This window comes from Delphinapterus leucas, chromosome 3, assembly GCF_059928025.1.
Source record: "Delphinapterus leucas isolate spDelLeu-1000000601 "Yukka" chromosome 3, BTC_Dleu_Yukka2, whole genome shotgun sequence".
In the NCBI taxonomy this organism is placed as follows: domain Eukaryota; kingdom Metazoa; phylum Chordata; class Mammalia; order Artiodactyla; family Monodontidae; genus Delphinapterus; species Delphinapterus leucas.
Window position 1 is genome coordinate 43,812,342 of NC_143131.1, and position 27,587 is coordinate 43,839,928.

At 40.9% G+C, this 27,587-nt stretch overlaps 1 protein-coding gene and 1 non-coding gene across 2 annotated transcripts; one reads left to right on the forward strand and one right to left on the reverse strand.

Annotated features, from left to right (window-relative positions):
* Window positions 1–416: 416 nt before the first annotated feature.
* On the reverse strand, window positions 417–545 carry LOC115801643 (small nucleolar RNA SNORA76). The gene has a single exon (XR_004021960.2). It is a non-coding gene; the product is annotated as a small nucleolar RNA SNORA76 (small nucleolar RNA).
* A 15,800-nt stretch (window positions 546–16,345) lies between these two features.
* On the forward strand, window positions 16,346–26,785 carry LOC111163114 (granzyme A). Its single transcript, XM_022551581.2, has 5 exons — window positions 16,346–16,424; window positions 18,161–18,308; window positions 20,319–20,460; window positions 24,168–24,440; window positions 25,531–26,785. Exons 1-5 carry the CDS (start codon window positions 16,364–16,366, stop codon window positions 25,681–25,683), a joined length of 777 nt encoding a protein of 258 aa, XP_022407289.2. The 5' UTR covers window positions 16,346–16,363; the 3' UTR covers window positions 25,684–26,785.
* Window positions 26,786–27,587: the final 802 nt, after the last annotated feature.

Genomic DNA, 27,587 nt, shown 5'->3' on the forward strand with positions numbered 1-27,587 from the left:
AAGATATCTGAAAAACACTGGTGTAGCCCATGTACTTGGACTATGATCTCTAGGAGGGCAAGAGGTCAGAATTGTACCATTCATTACTGCCTCATACCTGGCACAGTGCCATAAAATTAATTAGGAAGCATCTTGGTGGCACCAGGCAAGAAGTGCCATAACCCGAGTCCTGGTCCCAGCTCTAGTATGAACCAGTTGGGTAAGCCCCTTCTCTGAGCTTCAGTTTCCTCATTTTCAAAACAAGGGGAGGGCACAACGAGAGGACACTCAAACTTACAGCAAAGGCATAGGATATGCAGGACACTAAGTAACAGAGACTGCAGGATCCCCGACATATCCCAAAGAAATTTCAACCTTGGCTTTAAGGGCTGAGGCCTGAGTCGCTGCAGTGCCTCACCCACTGGCAGCCCGGCGATGCCGGCTCCTAGTTAAAAGGGCCGATGCCGTGGGGGCCAGGTGGCCCCATTTATGCGCAAGTGCGGGCTCCGGCTCGGCAGTCTGATTCCAAAGTGCCACGCGCAGGCACAGCAGCGGCTCGAGGCTGCATGTTAGAAAATATATATATATATTTTTTTATATTAAGGCATTGAGTTGTACTTTGAAGTGTTTGAGAAAAGAAGAATTTACCTGTACTTTTATATACATCTATTTTTATTTCATTATTAAAATTTTCAACTGTTTTAGCCAGCTTAGGCTAAGTCATGCTGCAGTAACAAATGATCTCAAACCTTGTTGATGACACAATAAAAGTTTATTTCTTGTTCAAAAACAAAACAAAACAAAAACCAAGGGATTTGTCCAGAAGATTCTAGAACACCACTGTCCAATAGAACTTTCTAAGAGGATGGAATGTTCTATATCTGTGCTACACAATATGGTAACCACCAACCATATGTGAAGAGTGAACATCTAAAATGTGGCTACTGAGACCAAGAAACTGGATTTTAAATTTTAATCAATTTAATTTAAATTTAAACAGCTATATGTGGTAATGGCTGCCATACTGGACAGCACAGCTCTAGAACATGATCTCCAAGAACTCTTTCAGCTCTGACATTCTAGAACTCTCTAAATAACCCTGCCACCACCTCACTACTCCCACCACCAGGCATTGTGATTACAAATCCCTCCCACTACCAAACACACACACACACACACACACACACACACACACACACACGACATTGGATTCAAAGGACTAAAGTTAGCTGTCTTCCTCAAAATGAACAGTAGGTGTCTCCCTTACCCTGAAACATCCACTGCTACAATTACCTCAGAAGCTTCGGTGATTAAAGCAGCTGTAAGACACAGGGATCTTAGATGGGCAAACTACCCAGAGCACCATAAGACAGAAGGAGAAAGGAAAACCACATTGGAGGGACTCCATGATTCTTCTCCAACCGTGTGTCTGACAGGGTCTTGGTGCTCCAGCCAGGTGTCAGGCCTGAGCCTCTGACGGGGGAGAGCCAAGTTCAGGACATTGGACCACCAGGGACCTCCCGACCCCACGTAATATCAATCAGCAAGAGCTCTCCCAGAGATCTCCATTTCAACGCTAAGACCCAGCTCCACACAACGATCAGCAAGCTACAGTGCTGGACACCCTATGCCAAACAACTAGCAAGAAAGGAACACAACCCCACCCATTAGCAGAGAGGCTGCCTGAAATCATAATAAGTTCACAGACACCCCAGAACACACCACCAGATGCAGTCCTGCCCACCAGAAAGACAAGATCCAGCCTCACCCACCAGGACACAGGCACCAGTCCCCTCCACCAGGAAGCCGACACAACCCACTGATCCAACCTTACCCACTGGGGGCGGACACCAAAAACAATGGGTAGCTGCAGGTTCGTAGCCTGGGGGCTGCAGGCTTTGAACCTGCAGCCTGTGAAAAGGAGACCCCAAACACAGTAAGTTAAGCATAATTAGAAGACAGAGAAATACGCAGCAGATGAAGGAGCAAGGTAAAAACCCACCAGACCAATAAATGAAGAGGAAATAGGCAGTCTGCCTGAAAAAGAATTCAGAGGAATGATAGTAAAGATGATCCAAAATCTTGGAAACAGGATGGAGAAAATACAAGAAAGGTTTAACAGGGACCTAGAAGAACTAAAATGCAAACAAACAATGATGAACAACACAATAAATGAAATTAAAAATTCTCTAGAAGGAATCAATAGCAGAATAACTGAGGCAGAAGAATAGATAAGTGACCTGGAAGATAAAATAGTGGAAATAACTACCACACAGCAGAATAAAGAAAAAAGAATGAAAAGAATTGAGGACAGTCTCAGAGACCTCTGGGACAACATTAAATGCACCAACATTCGAATTTTAGGGGTCCCAGAAGAAGAAGAGAAAAAGAAACGGGCTGAGAAAATATTTGAAGAGATTATAGTTGAAAACTTCCCTAATATGGGAAAGGAAATAGTCAATCAAGTCCAGGAAGTGCAGAGAGTCCCATACAGAATAAATCCAAGGAGAAACACGCCAAGACACATATTAATCAAACTATCAAAAATTAAATACAAAGAAAAAAAGCAGCAAGGAAAAGCAACAAATAACATACAATGGAATCCCCATAAGGTTAACAGCTGATCTTTCAGCAGAAACTCTGCTAGCCAGAAGGGAGTGGCAGGACATATTTAAAGTGATGAAAGGGAGAAACCTACAACCAAGATTACTCTACCCAGCAAGTATCTCATTCAGATACGACAGAGAAATTAAAACTTTTACAGACAAGCAAAAGCTAAGAGAATTCAGCACCACCAAACCAGCTCGACAACAAATGCTAAAGGAACTTCTCTAGGCAAGAAACACAAGAGAAGGAAGAGACCTACAATAATGAACCCAAAACAATTAAGAAACTGGGAATAGGAATATACATATCGATAATTACCTTAAGTGTATATGGACTAAATGCTCCCACCAAAAGACACAGATTGGCTGAATGGATACAAAAACAAGACCCATATATATGCTGTCTACGAGAAACCCGCTTCAGACCTAGAGACACATACAGACTGAAAGTAAGGGGATGGAAAAAGATATTCCATGCAAATGGAAACCAAAAGAAAGCTGGAGTAGCAATTCTCATATGAGATAAAATAGACTTTAAAATAAAGACTATTACAAGAGACAAAGAAGGACACTACATAATGATCAAGGGATCGATCCAAGAAGAAGATATAACAATTGTAAATATTTATGCACCCAACATAGGAGCACCTCAATACATACGGCAAATACTAACAGCCATAAAAGGGGAAATCGACAGTAACACATTCATAGTAGGGGACTTTAACATGCCACTTTCACCAATGGACAGATCATCCAAAATGAAAATAAATAAGGAAACACAAGCTTTAAATGATACATTAAACAAGATGGACTTAATTGATATTTATAGGACATTCCATCCAAAAATAACAGAATACACATTTTTCTCAAGTGCTCATGGAACATTCTCCAGGATAGATCATATCTTGGGTCACAAATCAAGCCTTGGTAAATTTAAGAAAATTGAAACTGTATCAAGTATCTTTTCCGACCACAACGCTATGAGACTAGATATCAATTACAGGAAAAGATCTGTAAAAAATACAAACACATGGAGGCTAAACAATACACTACTAAATAACCAAGAGATCACTGAAGAAATCATAGAGGAAATCAAAAAATACCTAGAAACAAATGACAATGAAAACACAATGAACCAAAACCTATGGGATGCAGCAAAAGCAGTTCTAAGAGGGAAGCTTATAGCAACACAATCCTACCTCAAGAAACAAGAAACATCTCAAATAAACAACCTAACCTTACACCTAAAGCAATTAAAGAAAGAAGAACAAAAAAACCCCAAAGTTAGCAGAAGGAAAGGAATCATGAAGATCCGATCAGAAATAAATTAAAAAGAAATGAAGGAAACAATAGCAAAGATCAATAAAATAGAAGCTTGTCCTTTGAGTAGATAAACAAAACTGATAAACAATTAGCCAGACTCATCAAGAATAAAAGGGAGAACACTCAAATCAACAGAATTAGAAATGAAAAAGGAGCAGTAACAACTGACACTGCAGAAAAACAAAGGATCATGAGAGATTACTACAAGCAACTATATGCCAGTAAAATGGACAACCTGGAAGAAATGGACAAATTCTTAGAAATGCACAACGTTCCGAGACTGAATCAGGAAGAAATACAAAATATGAACAGACCAATCACAAATATTGAAATTGAAACTGTGATTTAAAATCTTCCAACAAACAAAAACCCAGCACCAGATGGCTTCACAGGCGAATTCTAGCAAACATTTAGAGAAGAGATAACACCTATCCTTCTCAAACTCTTCCAAAATATAGCAGAGGGAGGAACAGTTTGCAACTCATTCTACGAGGCCACCATCACCCTGATACCAAAACTAGACAAAGATGTCTCAAAAAAATAAAACTACAGACCAATAGCACTGATGAACATAGATGTAAAAGTCCTCAACAAAACACTAGCAAACAGAATCCAGCAGCACATTAAAAGGATCATACACCATGATCAAGTGGGGTTTATCCCAGGAATTTGAGGATTCTTCAATATATACAAATCAATCAATGTGATACACCATATTAACAAATTGAAGGATAAAAACCATATGATAATCTCAATAGATGCAGAGAAAGCTTTTGACAAAATTCAACATCCATTTATGATAAAAACTCTCCAGAAAATAGGCATAGAGGGAACTTACCTCAACATAATAAAGGCCATATATGACAAACCCATAGCCAACATCATTCTCAATGGTGAAAAACTGAAACCATTTCCACTAAGATCAGGAACAAGACAAGGTTGCCCACTCTCACTACTATTATTCAACATCGTTTTGGAAGTTTAAGCCACAGCAATCAAAGACAAAAAAGAAATAAAAGGAATCCAAATTGGAAAAGAAGAAATAAAACTGTCACGGTTTCCAGATGACATGATACTATACATAAAAAATCCTATAGATTCTACCAGAAAACTGCTAGAGCTAATCAATGAATTTGGTACAGTAGCAGGTTACAAAATTAATGCACAGAAATCTCTTGCATTCCTATACACTTATGATGAAATATCTGAAAGAGAAATTAAGGAAACACTCCCATTTACCATTGCAACAAAAAGAATAAAACACCTAGGAATAAACCTACCTAAGGAGACAGAAGACCTGTATGCAGAAAACTATAAGACACTGATGAAAGAAATTAAAGATGATATGAACAGATAAGAGATATACCATGTTCTTGTATTGGAAGAATCAACATTGTGAAAATGACTCTACTACCCAAAGCAATCTACAGATTCAATGCAATCCCTATCAAACTACCAATGGCATTTTTCACAGAACTAGAACATAAAATTTCACAATTTGTATGGAAACACAAAAGACCCCAAAAAGCCAAAGCAATCTTGAGAAAGAAAATGGAACTAGAGGAATCAGGCTCCCTGACTTCAGACTATACTACAAAGCTACAGTAACCAAGACAGTAAGGTACTGGCACAAAAACAGAAATATAGATCAAAGGAACAGGATAGAAAGCCCAGAGATAAACCCACACACATATGGTCACCTTATCTTTGATAAAGGAGGCAAGAATATACAATGAAGAAAAGACAACCTGTTTAATAAGTGGTGCTGGGAAAACTGGACAGCTACATGTGAAAGAATGAAATTAGAACACTCCCTAACACCATACACAGAAATAAACTCAAAGTGGATTAAAGACCTAAATGTAAGGTCAGACACTATAAAACTCTTGGAGGAAAACATAGAACACTCTATGACATAAATCACAGCAGTATCGTTTTTGACCCATCTCCTAAGGAAATGGAAATAAAAAACAAAAATAAATAAATGGGACCTAATGAAACTTAAAAGCTTTTGCACAGCAAAGGAAACCATAAACAAGACGAAAAGACAACCCTCAGAATGGGAGAAAATATTTGCAAATGAAGCAACTTACAAAGGATTAACCTCCAAAATTTACAAGCAGCTCATGCAGCTCAATATCAAAAAAACAAACAACCCAATCCAAAAATGGGCAGAAGACCTAAATAGACATTTCTCCATAGAAGATATACAGATTGCCAACAAACACATGAAAGGATGCTCAACATCACTAATCATTAGAGAAATGCAAATCAAAACTACAACGAGGTATCACCTCACACCAGGCAGAATGGCCATCATCAAAAAATCTACAAACAATAAATGCTGGAGAGGGTGTGGAGAAAAGGGAACCCTCTTGCACTGTTGGTGGGAATGTAAATTGATACAGCCACTATGGAGAACAGCATGGAGGTTCCTTAAAAAACTAAAATAAGAACTACCATACGACCCAACAATCCCACTACTGGGCATATACCCTGAGAAAACCATAATTCAAAAAGAGTCATGTACCACAATGTTCATTGCAGCTCTATTTACAATAGCCAGGACATGGAAACAACCTAAGTGTCCATCAACAGATGAATGGATAAAGAAGATGTGGCACATATATACAATGGAATATTACTCAGCCATAAAAAGAAATGAAATTGAGTTATTTGTAGTGACGTGGATGGACCTAGAGTCTGTCATACAGGGTGAAGTAAGTCAGAAAGAGAAAACAAATACCGTATGCTAACACATATATATGGAATCTAAAAACAAAAAAAGAAAAAGTGGTTCTGAAGAACCTAGGGGCAGGACAGGAATAAAGACACAGACATAGAGAATGGACTTGAGGACATGGGAAGTGGGAAGTGTAAGCTGAGACGAAGTGAGAGAGTGGCATGGACATATATACACTACCAAATGTAAAATAGATAGCTAGTGGGAAGCAGCTGCATAGCACAGGGAGATCAGCTCAGTGATTTCTGACTACCTAGAGGGGTGGGATAGGGAGGGTGGGAGGGAGACGCAACAGGGAGGAGATATGGGGATATCTGTATACGTATAGCTGATTAACTTTGTTATACAGCAGCAACTAACACAACAATGTAAAGCAATTATCCTGCAATAAAGATGTTAAAAAATAAATAAATAAAACAGCTGTTGTCCTCCCCAGTGTGTTGTCACTCAGCTACAACTAGGCCCAGGAATCAAGTTGCTCTATGGAAACTCTCCTATATGCCAAACTGTTGGGGAGTTACCCCAAGAAGCAGAAAGTCAGGCTACTCGCAGGCCCCCGGGCAGCTGTCCAGCCATTCACCACCAGAGGTTCTCCCTGCTCCCCTGAGCCCCAAGGTCCCCTCCACACTTCCTCATAGATTCCCACACTTTGTGGAAAATGGTGACAAAGAAATTGTAGATTGGTATGTATTTGTCGAAGATGACATTCTGCAAACAAATTTTTGCAAGTCATTCACCTAGTCTCTGAGGCAGTGCCAGGACTTCATGTCTAACTATCCTCTCACGAAAGAGACAGAAACTGTAGCTGCCAAGTAAATGAATGGATTAGAGCAGGGGCAATCCACAGGGCACTGAGAGAGTCAGGGCAAAGATCCAGATTCTCTGCAGCTTTCCACCCTTTGTAAACCCAGGCTGACTTGGGTTGACCAGCTCCCTCATTTTAAGGAGCTAGTTTCAGACATCACTGTTACACAGACATTGCTACTGCACAGGGATTAATGGAGTGGGCTCTGGAGACAGCCTGGATTTGCACTGTAGGTGCACAGTCAGTGAGCTGTGTTACTTAGCCTCCCTACTCTCATCAGTTTCCCCACGTATGAAGTGGATAGTTGACAAAACCGCAAGAGATAATCACAGTGGCTGTCTTCTACTTGTATGTTAGTTATTATTAAAGAAGGTTAGTTCTTTCTTGTAGCTCAGCTATATGATAACTGCTGTTCCATCTTACTCTCTGAAAATGTTGCCACCAAATTAGAGATGAAGCTGGCCTTCCTTCTGGGGAGAGCGTCTGGCCTGAAGAGAGTCTGTGACTAAATCCTTGAGGAGTCACTGCAAAGTCTGGGGTGGATCTGCAGAGCCTGGAGCCTCTCCTTCCACCCATGTTCCTCATACGATTTGAGAAGAGTGGAAGACTGGGGGAGTCACCTTGCTCCAGGTCAGCTGGACAAGTCCTGCGAGTACATAGGCAGGAAATTTAGCTCGTACCTGAGTGGTCTTCTGAAGGACACAGGCTAGCAAAGGGGCCAAAAGCCCCTCTCATTTGGAGGTTTCAAAAACAGTAAGATCCTTTACAAAAGGGATATAGATGGACAAAAGGCACAGTATTAGGAACAGAACCTTAGATGGGCAAGTGTCTTATCAGGTGTCTGATCCAACGACTCACCAAACTTTAAGGGCATTGGTCAGTTTTTGGGTCAGGCAGTACTGGGTTCAAATTCTGATTTATCAGCTATTAGTGGTACAACTTTGGTCAAGTTATTTACCCACCTGAACTTCAGTTTCCTCATCTGTAGATTAAGAATAAACAATTCCTCTTTCACAACAACAACAAATGGTGCCACTCTGGAGCTATTCCTATTTAACATCTTAGTAAAACTACCTTTTTCATTATTTTCTCAGCTTAGTTGAAATTCTTCATTTCAACTAAACACATCCTAATGAAGCCTTTGTTTTCATAATTGGTCAGCTTACAGCACACACGTACATATACACACACTTTCACTCCACACCATCCCCCTACACCTCACCCCACATCCCACTGCCCCAGGGCACCCTGGGACCCAAATCCCATCCCTTTCCAGATGTCAATTAAGAAGATAAAGAGATCTCATTCTCCATTTACCCTCAAACACCTTTCTGAGAGATAATTTAATCTGATCTAATAAAGTGGCCTGGTGGACAAAGCAAAAACAATAACTCAAATTACTTAGTGCCCACAGGAGCGCCCCAATAACTAGCTCTATTCTCCTCCAAAATCAATGTGCTTTTCATCCTCTGAACATTTACTCTAGTAGGATGGGGTGTGTCTAACTCAAACAGCTAGGGAGCTACCACTCCCTGCCCAACAGCTGTGCTTTCAAGTTATGGTTCATTTTCTGGCCACATAACTGTGTCTATATTGCTCTCTATGAAGCTATAAAAAGTCAAATATACTATACATCTCTTCAAATTCACCCAGACCAAAAATAAAAGATCAGTTATCTCACAGACTATCAATAAAAAACTCAAAAAATCCAAATAAAAACAGAATAAACATTTAAAATACACTAAAAAGGAGTTTAAAGTTTTTTTACCTTATAACTCATAATTAGCCAAATTCTTCTGGACTGTTGATACAGGATATTTGGTAAACTGGCCAAGTTCAACAATACCTCTCCCTATGAATGGCAAGAATATACTAAAAGGTCACTCTTCTGTCAAATAATACAGAAAGCACAGGAAAGCCAACAAGGACTTTATTTTGTAATGTCCAAAAGTATAAAGAATAATATATATGAATCCCTATATATCTATCACCCAGCCCCCATCACCAGTTAATTATCAAATTTTGCCAATTCAAAGACTTTTGAAAGGAAGATTTTTTTTTAAAGGATTAGATTTTTTTTTTTTTTGGCTATGTTGGGTCTTCATTGCTGCACTCGGGTTTTCTCTAGTTGCGGCGAGCAGAGGCTACTCTTCATTGCGGTGCACGGGCATCTCACTCAGTGGCTTCTCTTGTTGCAGAGCACGTCTCTAGGCACACTGGCTCCAGTAGTTGTGGCTCACGGGCTCTAGAGCTCAGGCTCAGTAGTCGTGGTGCACGGGTTTAGTTGCTCCGCGGCAGGTGGGATCTTCCCACACCAGGGCTCGAACCCAGGTCCCCTGCATTGGCAGGCAGATTCTTAATGAAAGGTAGATTTATACCATCTTATACCATCATCTAAAGTATGTGTTTTCACAAAAAATAAAACAGGCACCTGCTTGTTTTGAGGGAGAGGAAAGACTGGATTAAATTTCGGAGAAACAAGAGGAAGATGCTATCTGTGCTCTGGCCGAGAGTAAACTGCAGAAGTGTGTTGCCTTGAGCTAAAGTCCTTAGTCTCTAGGTGCTGAGAGAGGCTGGAGAGGAGGGATTATAAAGTTCTAACCCCCTATGTTCCTGGGAAACAAGTCTCAGGCAACTACAGCCCAGTCAGTCTCTGACTCACTGGCAGCAGACTTTCTTCCTTCTGACTCCATCCATTCCCCACCTCAGTCACAATAAAGAAGAAATCAGCCTTGCCCTCTGGGCTGCAGCTGGCCAGGAATGTGAACTGCAGGTGATTCCAGGTTAGTCCAGGAGGTGCACCAACATTGCTGAGTGCCGTCTATATGCCAGGTAACACTTTACCCCAGCACTTCTCCACGCTGACTACTGCTTTATAATCACCTGGGAAACTTTGGGAGAAATGCCTGGGATCACCCCAGACTAAGTATCTCAGAGCGAGAACCATTACTTTACAGCAGTCCTTTCAACAGCCCAATAAGCTAGGTACCATTGTGCTCAGAAAGGATGTGGATGTTAAATGACAGGGCCAGGGTTTAGAGGCAGGGCTCTCTCATTTCCAAAATCCTGCTCTTCTCACTGACCACAGCACTGGACATTAGTATTTCTAAGTCTCTATTTAGGCCATAAGATCCATTCAGACAGTAACTCCCAGATCTAGCTCATGGTAGGTACTTTATATGTATCTTAAATTGAATGAATAAGTGAATGGATATTTCAGGGTTAAGTGGGTCCACATAGTCCAGATCAGTGAAACAAAGAATCAGATTGCAAATGTAGGCTCAGACTAACAAAGAAAAGTGCAAAGACTTTCATGCCTTCACCAGGGTTAAGTCTTATCCTATTAATTACCTCTTCAAGTATTTCTTCTGCCACCTTGCCTCTCTTCTTATTTGGATTCCAATTACATGACTGTTAGTTTGATATGGTCCCACAGGTCTTGCATGGCCTGCTCTGGGTTAATTTGTTTCTTTTTTTCATTTTTCTCTTTGTGCTTCAGTTTAGACAATTTTGATTAACTTATCTTTAAGTTCCCTATTTTCTCAGCTGAGTGAAGTCTCCTAATGAGCCCATCAAAGTGATTAGTCTTTCATCATATTTTTCATTTCCATCATTTCTATTTGGTCCCTTTTTAGTTTCCATCTCTCTGCTGATAGCCTTCCTATGGTCATACAGTTGCCCATCTTTTCCACTAGAGACTTTAACATAATAGTTATAATTATTTCAGCTCTCTTTCTGATAACTCTAACCTCCAAGTCATATCTGAGTCTGATTCTGTTGATTGCTTTGTCTCGTGACTGTGTGCTGTTTTCTTTGCTTCTTTGTGGGTCTCATAATTTGCAGTGTTTACTAACACTGAGGTAAACTGTTTCATGTCTGGATATGTGAATAACTCTTCTTTATCTAGGCCTCTACTGTGAGGAATTGAGTCAGTCTAGTGAGGAGTTGATCTGGGGTTGCATTTATGGTTGCTACAGGTACCGTCAGGACACCTCAGGCTAGAAATGCCTCTGGCGTTACCTCGTCCTTCTGGCTGGGTTTGGGTTTCCAGAGAGCATTTCTCAACGTTCTGTTCCACTTCAGCCTTAGGCTTTGCCTATGTCCCTAAACCTCAAAGATATTTTCTCCCCTCATTTTTGCCTGCACCTAGTAGTAGGCTATTGTTATTTGTTACTCAGTTCTTGCTATCCTTGGGGTGGGAAGTGGGGAGACATTTTCTGTTGTCCATATTCAGGCCCAGTTCTAGGCAAGCATTGTGTACCTTAGTCTCAGTGTGGGACCATCTCAGTGATCCTATTTCTGCCCTAGTGGCAGAGGCTCTTTTCCTGCCTCTCCTTCAGAAACAGAGGGTTGGTTTTTTCTCTTCCCTTCTTCTAGCTACAATGTGTCTTCACCTCGACCCTGAGGGTGAGAGTATTTGCTGCCCTTTCCTCTGAAACTTAGGGCTTTTGCTCTGTGAAGAAGGTAGGGGTAAAGCATCCTGGCAGAAGTTAGGGGTAAAGCATCCTGGCAGAGCTTTGTGCCCTGCCTGCAGAGGTGGCTGCTCTTGTCCCCTGCACCAAAGGGGAGGCTCGTTCCAGTCACTGCCTTGCCCCCAGCTTTCTCCTGGTGAGGTCCATGGAGAAAAGCCTGCCAGCTAGTGTCAATTCTCTTTGTGTCTGTAGCTCCCAGGGGCACTATATTTTTATGCTAAGCCACACTCAGCCCTTAGGAATTCATTTTAAAACTTACCTGAACTCTTCCGATCAGCTTCTATGATGTCCAGCACCTCTTCTGATCATGCCTTTCTCCAGGTAAGCAGGTCCTCCCTGGAGGTACCTGTCTTCCCTTAGATTTCAGCCTACTTGTTTGACCTGCAGCCTCAAGTCTGAGAAGTTAAAGAAAAATTATGATTTTGTAGATTATCCAGATTTTTCTTTGTTATAAATGTGGAATTAGCACTCTTTCCAACTTTCTACATCCTAAACAGAAACCGGAAGTCTGCAGCTAGAGTGCTGCAAGGATCAACTACTTGTATATTGAAAGTCCCAAGAATTAAGACATAAGTAGGAGTACAGAAAGTAACAGGAAGCTAGGATCTAAAGTTGTCAAATAAAGGGATTCCTCAAAAAGCTTAACATAGATTATCATACGACCGAGCAGTTCTACTCCTAGGTATATAACCAAAAAGCAGGGATTCAAACAGATATTTTTACACCAATGTTCATTGCAGCATTATGCACAATAGCCAAAAGGTGGAGACAACCCAAAAGTCAATCAGCCAATGAATGGATAAACAAAATGTGGCATATAAGTACAATGAGATATTTTTCAGCCATAGCAAGGAATGAAATTCTGATACTTGCTACAACTGAAATAACCTTGAAGACGTTATGCTAATTGAAATAACACAAGCAAAAGGACAAATATTATAAGACTTCACTTACATGAAGTATTGAGAATAGGCAATTTTATAGAGACAGAGGGTAGATTAGAAGCTGCTGGAGGCTGGAAGGAGAGGGAGATGGGGAGTTATTGCTTAATGATTACAAAGTTTCTGTTTAAGATGGCTAAAAAGTTTTGAAAATAGTGGTAATAGGTGCACAACATTGTGAATATAATTAATGCCACTGAATTGTATATTTTAAATGGTTAAATGGCAAATTTTATGATATATATATATATATATAAAACCACAATTTTAAGAATTAATAGCTACATATCAAGAACCATTGAACTGTACATTTTAAATGGGTGAATTGCATGATATATAAACTATATCTCAATAAAGTGGTTTAAAAACATGAAACGAAGGAGACTGTCCCAGTGGTCACAGTAGATGCAGCAACAGTGATATGGTGAGTGATCTAGTGGGGTGACATGAGACGCAAACCTGGGGGTTGGGGAATGGGGGAGGGAAATTGTCGCTTCATTACCTAGAAAACTCACCACATAGAAACCTCTGACTTTAGACCACATCTAAATGACCGAACTATAACCAGAAAGATTTGGTGGGAACCTCATAAAAGTCTCTTCTCACTCTAAGAGTTCACTCAAAGTTCACTCTGAGTCCAAAGCTCAGAAAATCAAAAAAGTTACAATTACCCCTTTCCCACCTGCCCTACTTCAGGGAAATCCCGTTCCCACACGTGTCCTTCTTCACTGGAAGGCAGGGGACAGGGCTGCCCAGATCCCACATCACAGGGTAGGAGAAGCAAAAAAGCCCACTGCCCCTCTACTCTCACCACTTACCACCACCAAAGGAGTCCCCAGTGTTTCAGTTCAGTGAGTCATTCAACTCCAAATCCTACTTTGTGGGTCTAATTTACAAGGTCACTCCCAACTCCTAGTGCCACTCCCAACTGTCAGCCTGAGCTCCCAGAGGGGAGAAGTTATGTTCTACCACTGTCTTAGAGATCAAAATACTTGAGAAGGGGGTAGCAGGTGGTGTGAAGGGAGAAAAGAGGAGTGTTGAGGAGAAGCACACTACAAAGGTGCATGGCTGAACAGGAAACCTCTTGGCATCAAGCACAACTGATTGCTCAGAGTATCTTCCAAGAACTCTAAGAATTAGTGCTTCAAAAAATAGCTTATATATAAACTAGATTCCATCTCCTACTAATCAATAGATTTCCCTAAAAGGCTCAAATTCCCCTACATTTCTGCATCATACCCTAGATCTCAGCAGCAGCAGTGGAGTCCAGTGGTGGAGGCAAAAGCTGTATCATGCAGGCATGAGGCAAGGTGCTGTCAGGGGGTGCCCAAGATGGTACAAGGCCATGCAGAATTGGTCTCCACAGAGTAGGTGGAGAAGAACAAGTGGCCAAGGTCCATGGATTTTTTAAAATATTTATTTATTTATCTATTTATTTATTTGGCTGCACCAGGTCTTAGTTGCGGCATGCAGGATCTTTAGTTGCAGCATGCATGAGGGATCTAGTTCCCTGACCAGGGATCAAACCTGGGCCCCCTGCATTGGGAGCATGGAGTCTTAGCCACTGGACCACCAGGGAAGTCCCAAGGTCCATGGATTACATGAGGCCAAGGGGATCTGTAGTGACACACAAGAGGTGTCTGATACAGCAACATTTTTGTGATCACTTTCCATGCTATTTAGTGGTTGCACAGAATGGTTGTACTAAGGAATTATAATTTACTTACTATGATATGCAGAATAATGTTCCCACCCACCCAAAGCTGCCCACATCTTAATCTCTAGAGTCTGTGAATCTTAGTTTACTTGGCAAAGAGGAAATGAGGTTGTAGATGAAACTAAGGTTGCTAATCAGCTCACATTAAAATAGGGAGATTATCAGAGTGAGCCCAATGTAATCACAGGAGCCCTTAAATGTGGAAGTAGCAGGCAGAAGGAAAGTCAGTGTCAGAATGAGAAAGCCTCCACCAGCCATTGATGCCTTTGAAACTGGAAGGGGGCCAAAAGCCAAGGAATGCTGGCAGCCTTTAGAAGCTGGAAAAGGCAAGGAAATGGACTTTCCCTTAGAACCTCCAGAAATGAATGCAGCCCTGCTAATACCTTGGTTTTAGCCCGGGGAGACCCACATCAGACTTCTGACCTACAGAACTGTAAAATAATAAATTTGTGTTGTTCTAAGCCACTAAGTTTGCAGTAATTTGTTACAGCAGCAATGGGAAACTAATAGGCTTACCTAATTCCTTACTTGGGGGCATTTAGATTATTTTCAACTTTTTCTCATTAGGAACAATAATGCAATGGAACTCCTTATTGCTAAATTTCACAATTTTTAAAATTATGAATCATAAACATGACTTGTTGAGTCAAAGATCATGCAAAATTTAACAACCCTTTCATATGTATTGCCTTCCAAAAAGATAGCAGCAGTTTGAAATACCATCAACACATGAGAATTTCCAACAACAGAGAGTATTTTTTGTGTGTTTTTTAATTTTTAGTAATTTGACAGGCAAAAATAGTACCTAAATGTTTTAAATTGCATTTTTATTACAGATAACTTGTGCTATGTGATTATGCATTCCTCCATAGGTTAGGAAGATAGGAGCCATTTTTATTTCTTCTTTTGTAAATTACTTGTTCAAATTCTCCGACCGTTTTTCTTTTCAGGTGTTCATCTTTTCTTATTGCTTTATAAAAATATCCATTTGTGTCACATAGATTGAAAATGTTTGCAATTTGGCTTTGTGTTTGCTGTGTTAAGGTACAGAAACTTCAATTTTACATCATTGAATCTATCAATCTCTTACAAATTCTGCCTTTGATGTCATATCTCAAAGTCCCTTTCTCATTTCTACATGTGTGTGAATATCTGTATCTTCATTTAGTGCTTTTATAGTTGAATGGTGTGCTTTAAGAATCTAACTTCAGTTTTCCCTTGATGATTACCCAGCAATCTCAACAATGAATGCATCAAATATCTGTCCTTTCCCCCACTAGAATAGGTTTAAAGATGGTATTTCAAAATAATTTCTTATATAGACTTGAATTCTCAGATTTTTAAAATAAACTCATATTTGAAAGTGAAAAAGTTGCCAAAGAAGAGCAATTTTCTATTTAATGTTCTTAATTTAAAATAGTCCCTATGGCTGATTTGCTTTGTTGTGCAACAGAAACTAACACGTTATTGTGAGGCAATTATGCTCCAATAAAGATGTATTAAAAATAATAATAATAAATAAAAATGAAACAGTCCCCATGGCTTCACATTTACCCTTTAAGGTAGGAAAGGTCTAACCCTGAAGGAAATGTGAAACAAATAAGTAACCACACCATCTATAAAATAAAGCTATGTTTTCCAGTAATAAAATACCAAACTCTGTAGCCACATAGCAGAGAAAGATAAAAAGAAAAAACCCACATCCTTTGTGTTTCATTATATATTACTAAGTCAGTACCTGAAACTAAATAGTCTCCATATGTGAGTAAGAGAAGCCATGAAAATTCCTTTCCTTTTCTCTTTTCCCACTGGCATGTGTCTCCTTCTAATTCCTGGAGGTAAGACATATTTCCATATGCTTTTTAGTTTTGCTTATAAGAAAATAGAATTTTATATTGCTTTAATTTTTGTTTAATATTGTGTAAAAGGGAAAAAGAAATCACAACTTAATTTCCAATAATTTTTCATGTTACGTTTTTTCTTTGCTATCTAAATGGTATATTGGCTTTTTAAGATGAAAACATACTCTATTGTGTCTACAGCAAAAATATGAAAGCATTAACTATATCTGGAGGTTATCATAAATTCAGGCCAGATCTACAGAGCTCTACCTTCAAGTGAAAAACCAACAAAGCCATTAAATTGGGGATGGATAGATTACTTATTAACTGGAGGGCTCAGTCATACAGATACAACTGAGTGGTCATAGCTCTCAGATAAATCTTAAAACTTTGGTTTTCAGAAGGTATTTGTGAGTGCCTATTTCCAGCAGTGGGGGTGGTGAAGAAAGCAATAACATCAATGTAAAATACTCTAATGAACTGTGTGTGTGTGTGTGTGTGTGTGTGTGCACGCGTGCACCAACACTGCATAAAACTTACAATGAAGTATAGCAGTATTCTATGTGGTTTACTTATACTCTTCTTAAGTATCATTGTTATCAGCCCATTTTATATATGAGGAAACCAAGGCACAGAGAGGTTAAGTCCATTTACTAAAGTCATCAACTAGTAAGTAGTAGGGCTGGGATTTGAACCCAGAGTTCAGGTTCTTAACCACACACTATGATATCTTATAGCTCAATGATACCTTCAGAGCTGGGATTCTTAATGTGGGATCCATGAGCTCCTTCAAGGCCATGGATGGGCATCAAGAAGTCTGTGACTCTCCCAAAACTGTATGCAAATATTTACATGCATCTGTGCGTCTGTACTATATCAGATTCTCAAATGGCTCTATATTTCAAAACTAACAAAGGTACAGAGCCACTACTTTAGGCAAACAGTACATCACAATGGAAAGGGTATGATTTTTCATGATGCGGGACTGTATTAGAAGGCTGCTTTGCTATTTATTAGTTGTGCAAACTTGGGCGAGGTAATTGCCCTGTCTAAACTTCATGTTCCTTATCTCTACATGGGAGTAATAACACCCACCTTGCATTGTAGCAAACATCAGAACCAGTGTCTGAAACTAACCGGTGCCTAGTAAATCATAGATGCTTTCATTATTATTGCTACTATAGTTGTTGATTTTTTTTCTTTGAATTTAATATAACTTACCAAACCATCATTCCAAATAATAATCTCACCATGGAACACTGTGAGATTTTTAAGGTCAATAACACAGTGTCCAACCCAAGACTGAGACAATGCAGCCTGTAATAGGAAGTGAACAGACTAGTAAAGGCACAAACAGGAGAATGGTGTTTCTCCCCAATCTGCTTTTACAGTGTGATGTTAAGTCTTTAATCTTTTTGCTTTTTGAGCTTTAAGAAAAGAGACTCTATTGCCTGACATTTTCTACCTCCCAGGGATAGGAAGGAGACAGACATTATGTTAAAGGTGTTTTGCATTCTTGAGGAAGAGAAGATTGTTTAATTTCAACATGCTATTATACAGAGCTGTCATGGAAAATTTTTAAAACTCTGTGCCACCTGGACTGCTTTGATCTTCTCTCCCTGACGCAGAGTGCACATCTATGTACTCGATCTCCATCTATTCATTATATCAGAACTTTTCAGAGGGAAGCATGACTTGGTAAGATAGGATTTCACTCTGGATCACTCTTTTAGTTTTTCCAGTATCCTGTGAGGGAATTATAAGAGGAAAAGAAGTACCACCTCACACAAGACGCTACATGGCTCTAATCGAAGGGCTGAAAGTCTGTGCAGGGGCTTTGATCAAAGAAAACTGGGTGTTGACAGCTGCTCACTGTGACCTGTAAGTAATTCTGAGCTCCTCTCATTCTAGGCAGTTTGCGGGGGGGGGGGGTGGTGGTGGGGGACAGGGGTTGTGAAAATGAAGTCCAAAACCAAAATTAGGTAGGGATGGAGAACAAAGTAAGCAAGCACATTCACTGATATGTACTATTATTAAGTTTATCTCTATAAGCAAAGGCCAGATCCTATAGAATAAAATTGAAATACATGACCATTTTCTCACATTATTTTAAAAATATTTTTCATTATAAATACAAATATTATCAACATTTTGAAAAAAATGGTGAGAAATAGCACTCATAATCTTATCAACTTCACACAATCACTGTTAATATTTTGCTATATTTTGTTGCAGGCTTTTTCCATAAGTATATTTTACACAGTTGAGCAAGTTAAGTGTTCTCTATGATTACAAGCGATTTACTTACTATTATATAATTAGTTTTGTCCCATGTTGCTACATATTAGATTGAACCATAAGAAATTACTGATATTTAACTGTTTGACTTTACAAAACAGCCATTTCCTATGGTTCAAACTAATGTTTTTCCTAATTGTGATTTGAAAGTCAAAATAATGTTTATCACAAGGATATGCTGCTGTCTTCTTTATCAGTACCTGTTGTTGGTACCTACTATTTCCCTGCTCACTTTTGCATAAATTGCATGAATAAAAGAAGAGACTTAAAAACTAGCTTCCCACAAAGAAGATCAAAAGAGATCTGCATTACGTTGTTGTATCAAATGAGAATTTATCAAGTAGGAAATTCAGCACAATGTACACTGTGAAGATCACCACTGGCACTCTTGATTGACAGACCCACTTGGTGCAAAGTCTGTCCGGCAAATCAAGGAATGCTTGTGCCCGCCTCTCCCAGATTAGCTATCATTAGGTTCACAAACTAGACTTGGCGGCTAGCAGTTTATTTGCTCCTGTGTGTGTGTGTGTTTAGATTCAGCTTTAAAATTTCACTGTAAAGTTGATTCATTTCTTCAGTCTTACCTATTAAAAGCCTGACTCTTTTCCATCTTTGTCATCTTTTTTTTTTTTTTCCGGTACGCGGGCCTATCACTGTTGTGGCCTCTCCCGTTGCGGAGCACAGGCTCCGGACGCGCAGGCTCAGCGGCCATGGCTCACGGGCCTAGCCGCTCCGTGGCATGTGGGATCTTCCCGGACCGGGGCACGAACCCGTGCCCCCTGCATCAGCAGGTGGACTCTCAACCACTGCGCCACCAGGGAAGCCCCATATTTGTCATCTTTGAAGACTTAAGCAAGGTACACGGTCTCCCTGAAACACAGAAAAGCAAACCCACTACCTCTGCTCTCACTCTTAGGTTTAGTCTCTAGGTCTTGGGTTGAGTCTCTTCCATTAGGTGTTGATTCCACAAATCCAAGGCAGATGGAGACACTGGTAGCTCCTCTTCCTGCAGCAGTCCTCTTTGGTCAGCACCCAAGCATACCTCTCCAGGCCTTGCCAACCAACGCTCTTGCCTCTGCCAGAAGACCTGGGATTTCTCTCCTGTTACTTCTTCCTTGAAAAGATGTGAAGCTGAAGCACCTAAGATAACACATGTCTTGGGAGTTTTAGGTAAAAATAACTAAAACAGGGCTTCCCTGGTGGCGCAGTGGTTGAGAGTCCGCCTGCCGATGCAGGGGACACGGGTTCGTCCAGGTCCAGGACACGTTCCCAGTCCAGGAAGATCCCACATGCCGCGGAGCGGCTGGGCCCGTGAGCCATGGCCGCTGAGCCCGCGCGTCCAGAGCTTGTGCTCCGCAACGGGAGAGGCCACAACAGTGAGAGGCCCGCGTACCACAAAATAAATAAATAAACAAATAAAAAGTAACTAAAACACCAAAAGTAAAAAACCTCATAAATTCCCCCCTGCCTTGCTGTGCTTGTTTATAAATAGGAAACCATCTGAAATAACTGGTCAGATTTAATAAGCTAAGTTCATGCTTAATTTCATTTATTCTCTCACATAAATGATACATCGTCCTTGTTTTTTTCCAGGAAAGGCAATCCTCGAGTTATTCTTGGGGCCCACTCTACCTCCCATAAAGAGAAATATGACCAAGTATTTTCCATTAAAAAGGCAATTCCCCATCCATGCTTCAATCCACAGACATTTGAAGGGGATCTTCAACTCCTTCAGGTAAATATGGCGTTTTTTTTCAATAACTATTTTGAAATTGCAAAATTTTGAAATTTGATCAGTTTAACTTGAAACTAGTTTTTACACACTGGCCTCATAGCCAGTGGTTGGCTAATGCCAGGATGTAAGGGTAAGAAGTACAGCTGGGACCCAGCGCAATTGTACAGAAGTTCACCCTCTTGGAATTCAGTTCAATTTAACAGATATTGACAGAAGTCCTACTGTGGTAAGACCTGTCAATCCAAAGTGGTAATGCCACCAGCAACTCAACTGCAGACAAACCACATTGCATTTATTGATTCTTGCTCAGCAAGGGAGACTGTACACCATGAGGAACCATAGGGTGGCTCAGTAAGAGAGTGTTAGATGGGGCTTATCCTAGGATTTGTCAGATGAGGGGGAGGGTTCTAGGAAGTAGGAGTTTGCTCTGAACTGACTGTTGTCAGGAAGTGGGGTAATTCTATGACTGAGTATCTCAGTGAATCTTACTTATCTAGGAGGCTAAATCTGTGATTGATAAGAAGCAGCAATCACTCATTTTAGCCGATAGGGGGCGCTTGGTCATTTTTGTGGTGGGCACAATGACCTTGTTTTTGCCTGTACTCAAACGTGACTGCAGAGCGGCCGGGGTTTTGCTCCCTTCTTGAGGCTCACCCTGTCTGATATTGGTGCTCTATGACAAGTGTTCATGATCAACAGGAAAAATCGTGGCCCAGCTGTGAGTGCCAGTAAGCTTTTCTCTTCCTCATAAGATAAATAGGTTCTGTTCTCAAAGTGTTCACAGTCTAGTGGGAGAGACAGACAAATATATCAACAGCTCGGATCTGGTGGTATGTGACTCATCGGTGATGGAGATGACTAAGACGGGGACTCTACGGGAGCACATGGTGTGTCCAGGCGGTCAGGGAAGCTTTCTTAGAGAAGGTGCAGGGGTTAGTAGGAAAGAAGGAGGAAAGGGCCTTTCAGGCAGGAAGAGCAGTGTGTATAAGAGGAGTCTTTCTGGAAAATGCATTTGGAAGAAGAAGGGAAGAAAGGGAAGTTATCATGAGATTTGAGAAAGCGGGGACCCAGATATTGTGAACCATGGGAAGAAGTTTGAACTTTATGGGGAAGGAAATGGGAAAGTGTTTTAAGCTGGGCAGTGACATGATCAGGCTTGTTTTTAGAAGGATTATCTGGCTGCTGTGCAGAAAGTATAATAGAAAAGGCAGAACTGGAAGGCAGAGTGTGAGCTGAGGTTCACACCTGTCCAAAGGGGCTTGATGAGGACCTTCCCTAGCAGGAGTCAAGAGGATGCTCAGGGGATCCACACACCCTCATCAGTAGGAGTAAAGACAAGGTCCTAGAGTGCCATGTGTTTCCGGCAAACTCCCCACATTCCCTGCTCCCCAATACTTATCAGTGACCCCCATACTATCTGCCTTGAGACTCTCAGGCTGGGCCTCTCTCTCAGGTCACCCCTCCTCACCCATACTCTAATTCCCTCCAGTACCCCTCCCTGGGCAGGGAAAGGCAATTCCCTCCCCTGTCCAGTAGAGGGCACTCCTTGGCCTACTTCCCTCCTGCGGTTTTTCTCCACAGCACGAACTTTTTTTTTTTTTTTAACATCTTTATTGGAGTATAATGGCTTTACAATGGCGTGTTAGTTTCTGCTTTATAACAAAGTAAATCAGTTATACATATACATATGTTCCCATATCTCTTCCCTCTTGTGTCTCCCTCCCTCCCACCGTCCCTATCCCACCCCTCCAGGCGGTCACAAAGCACCGAGCTGATCTCCCTGTGCTATGCGGCTGCTTCCCACTAGCTATCTATTTTACGTTTGGTAGTGTATATACGTCCATGCCACTCTCTCACTTTGTCACAGCTTACCCTTCCCCCTCCCCATATCCTCAAGTCCATTCTCTAGTAGGTCTGTGTCTTTATTCCCGTCTTACCCCTAGGTTCTTCATGACATTTTTTTTTCTTAAATTCCATATATATGTGTTAGCATACGGTATTTGTCTTTCTCTTTCTGATTTACTTCACTCTGTATGACAGACTCTAGGTCCATCCACCTCACTACAAATAACTCAATTTCGTTTCTTTTTACGGCTGAGTAATATTCCATTGTATATATGTGCCACATCTTCTTTATCCATTCATCCGATGATGGACAACACGCACTTCTGATGTACCTTAGTTTGTCTGTCTGCCCCCCTCCCTGGAATGTAATCTTCAAAGAACAGATATTTTTGTCTTTTTATTTGTATGCCCTGTACCAGGTAGTATAGTTCCTAGTACATAGTAGGCCCTCCATAAATATTTCCTGAATAATTTTGGATAAGGGATGGAATTAAGCCAGACAGTGGCAAAGGTCACCAAGAGAAGAGATTCTGCACTCAGGTTTCAAGAAAGTGGTAGCAGTTGTCAAGTCTCCTTCAGGAACTAAAAATCTTACCTTTACGATAGGGTGGGATGAGTAGGGGGTGCGAGGGGTTCTTGGTCTTGAAGTAAAGTCAGGAAACTCCCTCTCACCTCTGACACTGTGGCCAGTGGGGTGATGTTGCTAGAGAACTCATGAAGAGGGCATCAGGACCTCCCTGCGGTCAACCTTCCACGGCTAAAACCTACTGATGTGCTCATCACTGCTGTGTGTGCCTGACCCCAGGAGAGCTACTTACAAACATACTCATCCTGACTCCGATTCTGATCCATTCATTCAGACCTGAAGCCCTTTCTGGGGATTCTCCTGCCTCCTTGTCCATCCAACCAGATAACAAGCATGAAGGCTGTGAGAAAGCATGAGTAGGAGAGAAGGAGAGACGTTGCATGTAGGCATTTGAAGTCATGTTCTATGGAGAGATTTTAGACTATGGCCATCTCACTTTCTAAATGCTAGCAGGGTAAGGGTTGGGCACACCAGCAACTCAGAGTGGGCACTGAGGAAGTGGGGACTGTCTCATGTCAGGAAGTGGGGCCTGAAAGCAATGCAATGATAGGAATGTGACAGTGGCCTTTGCTGCTGTGTCCCTATGTTTTTAGAAGGTCTGTAACACCAGGACTCCCTACAGCTTGAGGCAAGAAGAAAAGAAGTAGAATTATCTTCCTCTACCCTCTACTCAACCTTGATCACACTCCCTGATCTCCTTGCCGTGACTTTTCAGAAAGAGAGAAAGCGAGGTGGTGAGCCAAGAAGAGAGCTTTAGTGAATCAAAGGAAAGGGCAGAGCGTGGGGGAGCCCCCAAAGGCAGTTAGGCTGGTTAGCACCTGCTCAGAAGCGGGGAAGCCACATTTCCACGTGGAAAATGAGGACACTGGCCCCTTTCCCACCCCACCCCACTGCACCTGGAGCCCTGGCTTCCTTCCATTGGTCTCAGTACCAGTCAGTTCACAAACCTAAGACCACCTGAATAAAATAATGATGGCACTCTCCAATACAGCTTTTCAACCACAGAACTGTCAGCCACCACCAACATAATTTCATCACTGACAGGTCAACTGGACTGAAGTTTATCTAGACTAGCCTAGCAAAACATGCAAGAAAAGGTGCGCTGTGACTTTTAAAAAATCAGTAACTGATGGTCAATTCGGTTGGAACAGGACTTTGGCCACGTCCTTCGTAAGAACATGCTAAATAAGCAAGGTATCTATTTCAGTCAGAGCTGTTTTCTGGGTTTGGTTACTGTTGTCCTTTCCTAAAACTGCATCTCCTGTCTCTTTTCTAGCTGGATGGTAAAGCAACTATGACCAAAGCTGTAGGAATACTTCGGCTACCGAAAACAGGAGACGATGTCAAACCCCACACCAAGTGTCATGTGGCAGGATGGGGAAGCACCAAAAAAGACGCGTGCAAAATTTCAAGTGCCTTGAGAGAAGCCAACATTACTGTGATAGATAGGAAAATATGCAATGATGCCCAGCACTATAATTTTAATCCAGTTATTGATCTCAGTATGATCTGTGCTGGTGGTAGAAAAGGTGAAGATGATTCATGTGAAGTAAGTAAATTAAAAATTTTAACCGTTTGGGGGCTATAGGAAATCAGGTTAAATAGAGTGCCTAGGAACAAGACGGCGGACTGTCATTATTACTTTTTATGTGTGAGGCCTGCAAGAACGTCAGCTTGACACTGGGCTGGTGTGTGCTCCTTTGTCTCAAGTGAAACATTCTGCCCAGGGAAACTTCTCTCGTTCCTAATAATCAGGATCCCATTTAACCACCGCTTATGGATGCTTTCAGCCCTCTCAAAACTGATCACATCAGCTGGCATTTATCAGATGGCAGGAACTATATCAAGTCCTATACTCTATGCCACTTGATCCTCAAATAGCCCCATGGGATAGACACTATTATTACCAACTCTATTTTACAGATAGGGAAATTAAGGCTTAGAAAGTTATTTCCCCAAGTTAGATAACTCGACTCTCAGTGGGGAGGACCTGGACTTAGACTGGGGCCATCTGATTCCCAACTCCTGCGTTGTTCTGCCTCTCCACGTGCTTGACTATGGTTTGGCCCTATTTGGAACTCATGATCCAGAAGTGGTTTTCAAGGTCAGAGAGAATATGAAATGAGGGCTAATGAAAACTGGAAAAGATCCCTAAAAATTGTTTGAACTATCACAAGTACTCCTTGGTCTGAGATGGCTTAACCCGTGTCCTCCTTCAGAGCAGGGAGTGGCTCAGATCCCATCTCATGCCTTCAGGCAGCGCCTACATTCAGTTTTTTCCCCTAACATGTACTGAGCAAGAAAAGGGGATACAGGTCAACTGAAGGAGACAATTATTTTTCACAATTATTTTAAAGGCTTCCTTTGTTATTCTTTCTTTGTTTTACTGATGAAAATGAGTTTGTACATCTTCTCCAGAATTGCCTTTTGCAAAATGAAAATGATTGGAAAATATAAACAAATCTGTGTTAATTGATGCGGAGGGCAGACAATTAATAAAAAGAGATATAAAATTAGCCTTTAAAAAGGAAAGAGAGAAACAATGTGTGAGCGAATGAGTGAATAAATGAATGACTAAAAAGGTAAGTAAATATCTTTGGAAAGCACTCTTGTTTAAAACATGTGACTTTCTTTTCCAGGGGGATTCTGGAAGTCCTCTGATATGTGATAACGTTTTCAGAGGTGTCACTTCCTTTGGGAAGTGTGGTAACCCCCAGAAACCTGGCATCTACATTCTCCTTACCAAAAAATACCTCAACTGGATAAAGAAAACCATTGCAGGAGCAATATAACATTTCTTCTTCAGAGTAGAAAATTGAGGTAACCAAGTAAAGGGTGTTTTAACTTGACCTATCTGAAGAAACACCTCACAACCCTCTTAACCTCGTGTACAAATGACAGTCTGTCTGAAATAAAATTAGCAATGAAAGAAATAACCTCCTGCCTTCACTCTTCCACGACTAGTGAAGACTGATTCATCACATGTTCTCTATCCATGGCAAGAGATGTCCCTAGAGAAAAAGTTCCCCAGTTCAGTGATTCTCTGTTTTATTCAGAATTTGAGGATTGTCACTTTTGTGTTCATCCATAAAAGGAAGTCAGTCTCAGGGAAATTTAGAATATTCTTCTTTCTTCCAAGTGAAACTACAAAATATTTGTGGCCTTAGGAATTTAGAGCCTGATATTCTATTCCATGTTGGAATAAAGACAGAGATAAAGAGGGATTTTTCACTTCCTACTCTATGCTTCTGTATAGTTTAACTTTTTACAAAAATTCTAATTATAAATACAGTGGGAAAGATGCAATGTGTGTTTTAGATAGTTGGAAAATTTGGAATTTGAGGTTAGAGATAGTTCAGGACAATTGCATCATTTATTAATTACAAGTAGACTAAAATTTCATAGACCAATAGGCCACAGTCCAGCCAGTATCTTGATATGTATTTTGCCTTAGCTAATCAATTTATACATGCAAGCACTAAGCTTCATTCTATGTTATTCTTTTTTGGGGGGAGTATAATTGCTTTACAATGTTGTGTTAGTTTCTGCTGTACAACAAAGTGAATCAGCTGTATGTATACATATATTCCCTCCTTCTTGAGCCTCCCTCCCACCACCCGCATCCCACCCATCTCAGTCATCACAGAGCGCCAAGCTGAGCTCCCTGTGCTATGAGGCTGCTTCCCACTAGCTATCTATTTACACATGGCAGGGTATATATGTCCATGCCACTCTCTCACTTTGTCCCAGCTTACCCTTCCCCACTATGTCCACATGTCTGTTCTCTACGTCTGCATCTAGTTCTATGTTATTAATAGATTGTGATATGTAATAAAGGAAAGTGGCTTTTTTATCACCTACCATTTGTATCTCATCTTTTTGTTGTGTTTTTCTCCAAAGAGTTGATTTATAATAAACTCATTCTCTAATAATCCTGGGTGATTTATCCAATTTAATTCCTCAAACATTTCCTGAGGGCCCACCATGTACCAGGCATTACGTCCAGATTTATAAATACTGAGACATGACCACTGCCCTCAAAATATTTGAAGTCTAGTAGAAAACTAGGAGAAATCCATAAATAAGAGGACATCTGCTTCAGGTTCTGAAGAACACATAACAGAGTAAGGCTGTCTACTGTGTTGGGAAGGTGATGGGGGAAAAGATAAATAATATTTCATACTCCCAGCAGACCTCACAGTTAGCCCTCAGAGCCTTCCTGCTGAGATCTTCCCTGTATTTAGACAGACCAATAAAAATTTCAGATTCCTGACTAGAATGCCACAGACATCACAACAGCCTGGTGGAAAGAATCACTGGTCCACAAGTCAGACACCAATTCCATCACTGGACAGTATAAGACCTTGAGCAGGGAATTAGTCTGTGCCTCCATTTTCACATCTGTAAACAGTAACATAAAAGGGTCTAATGGGAGGTGGCCCCAAAAATCTGAAGTTGAGTGGTCCCGTCCTCCTAGCTCACACCTCCTAGGATGGCTGTCATCAAAAAACAGACAATAACAAGTGTTGGCGAGGATGTAGAGAAACCCTCATACAACACTGATGGGAATGTGAAATGGCACAGACACTGTGGAAAAGTTTGGCTGTTCCTCAAAAGGTTAGACATTGTGTTAACATATGACACAGCAATCCCACCCCGGGGCACATGCAAAAATCCGTGTCCTCACAAACGCTTG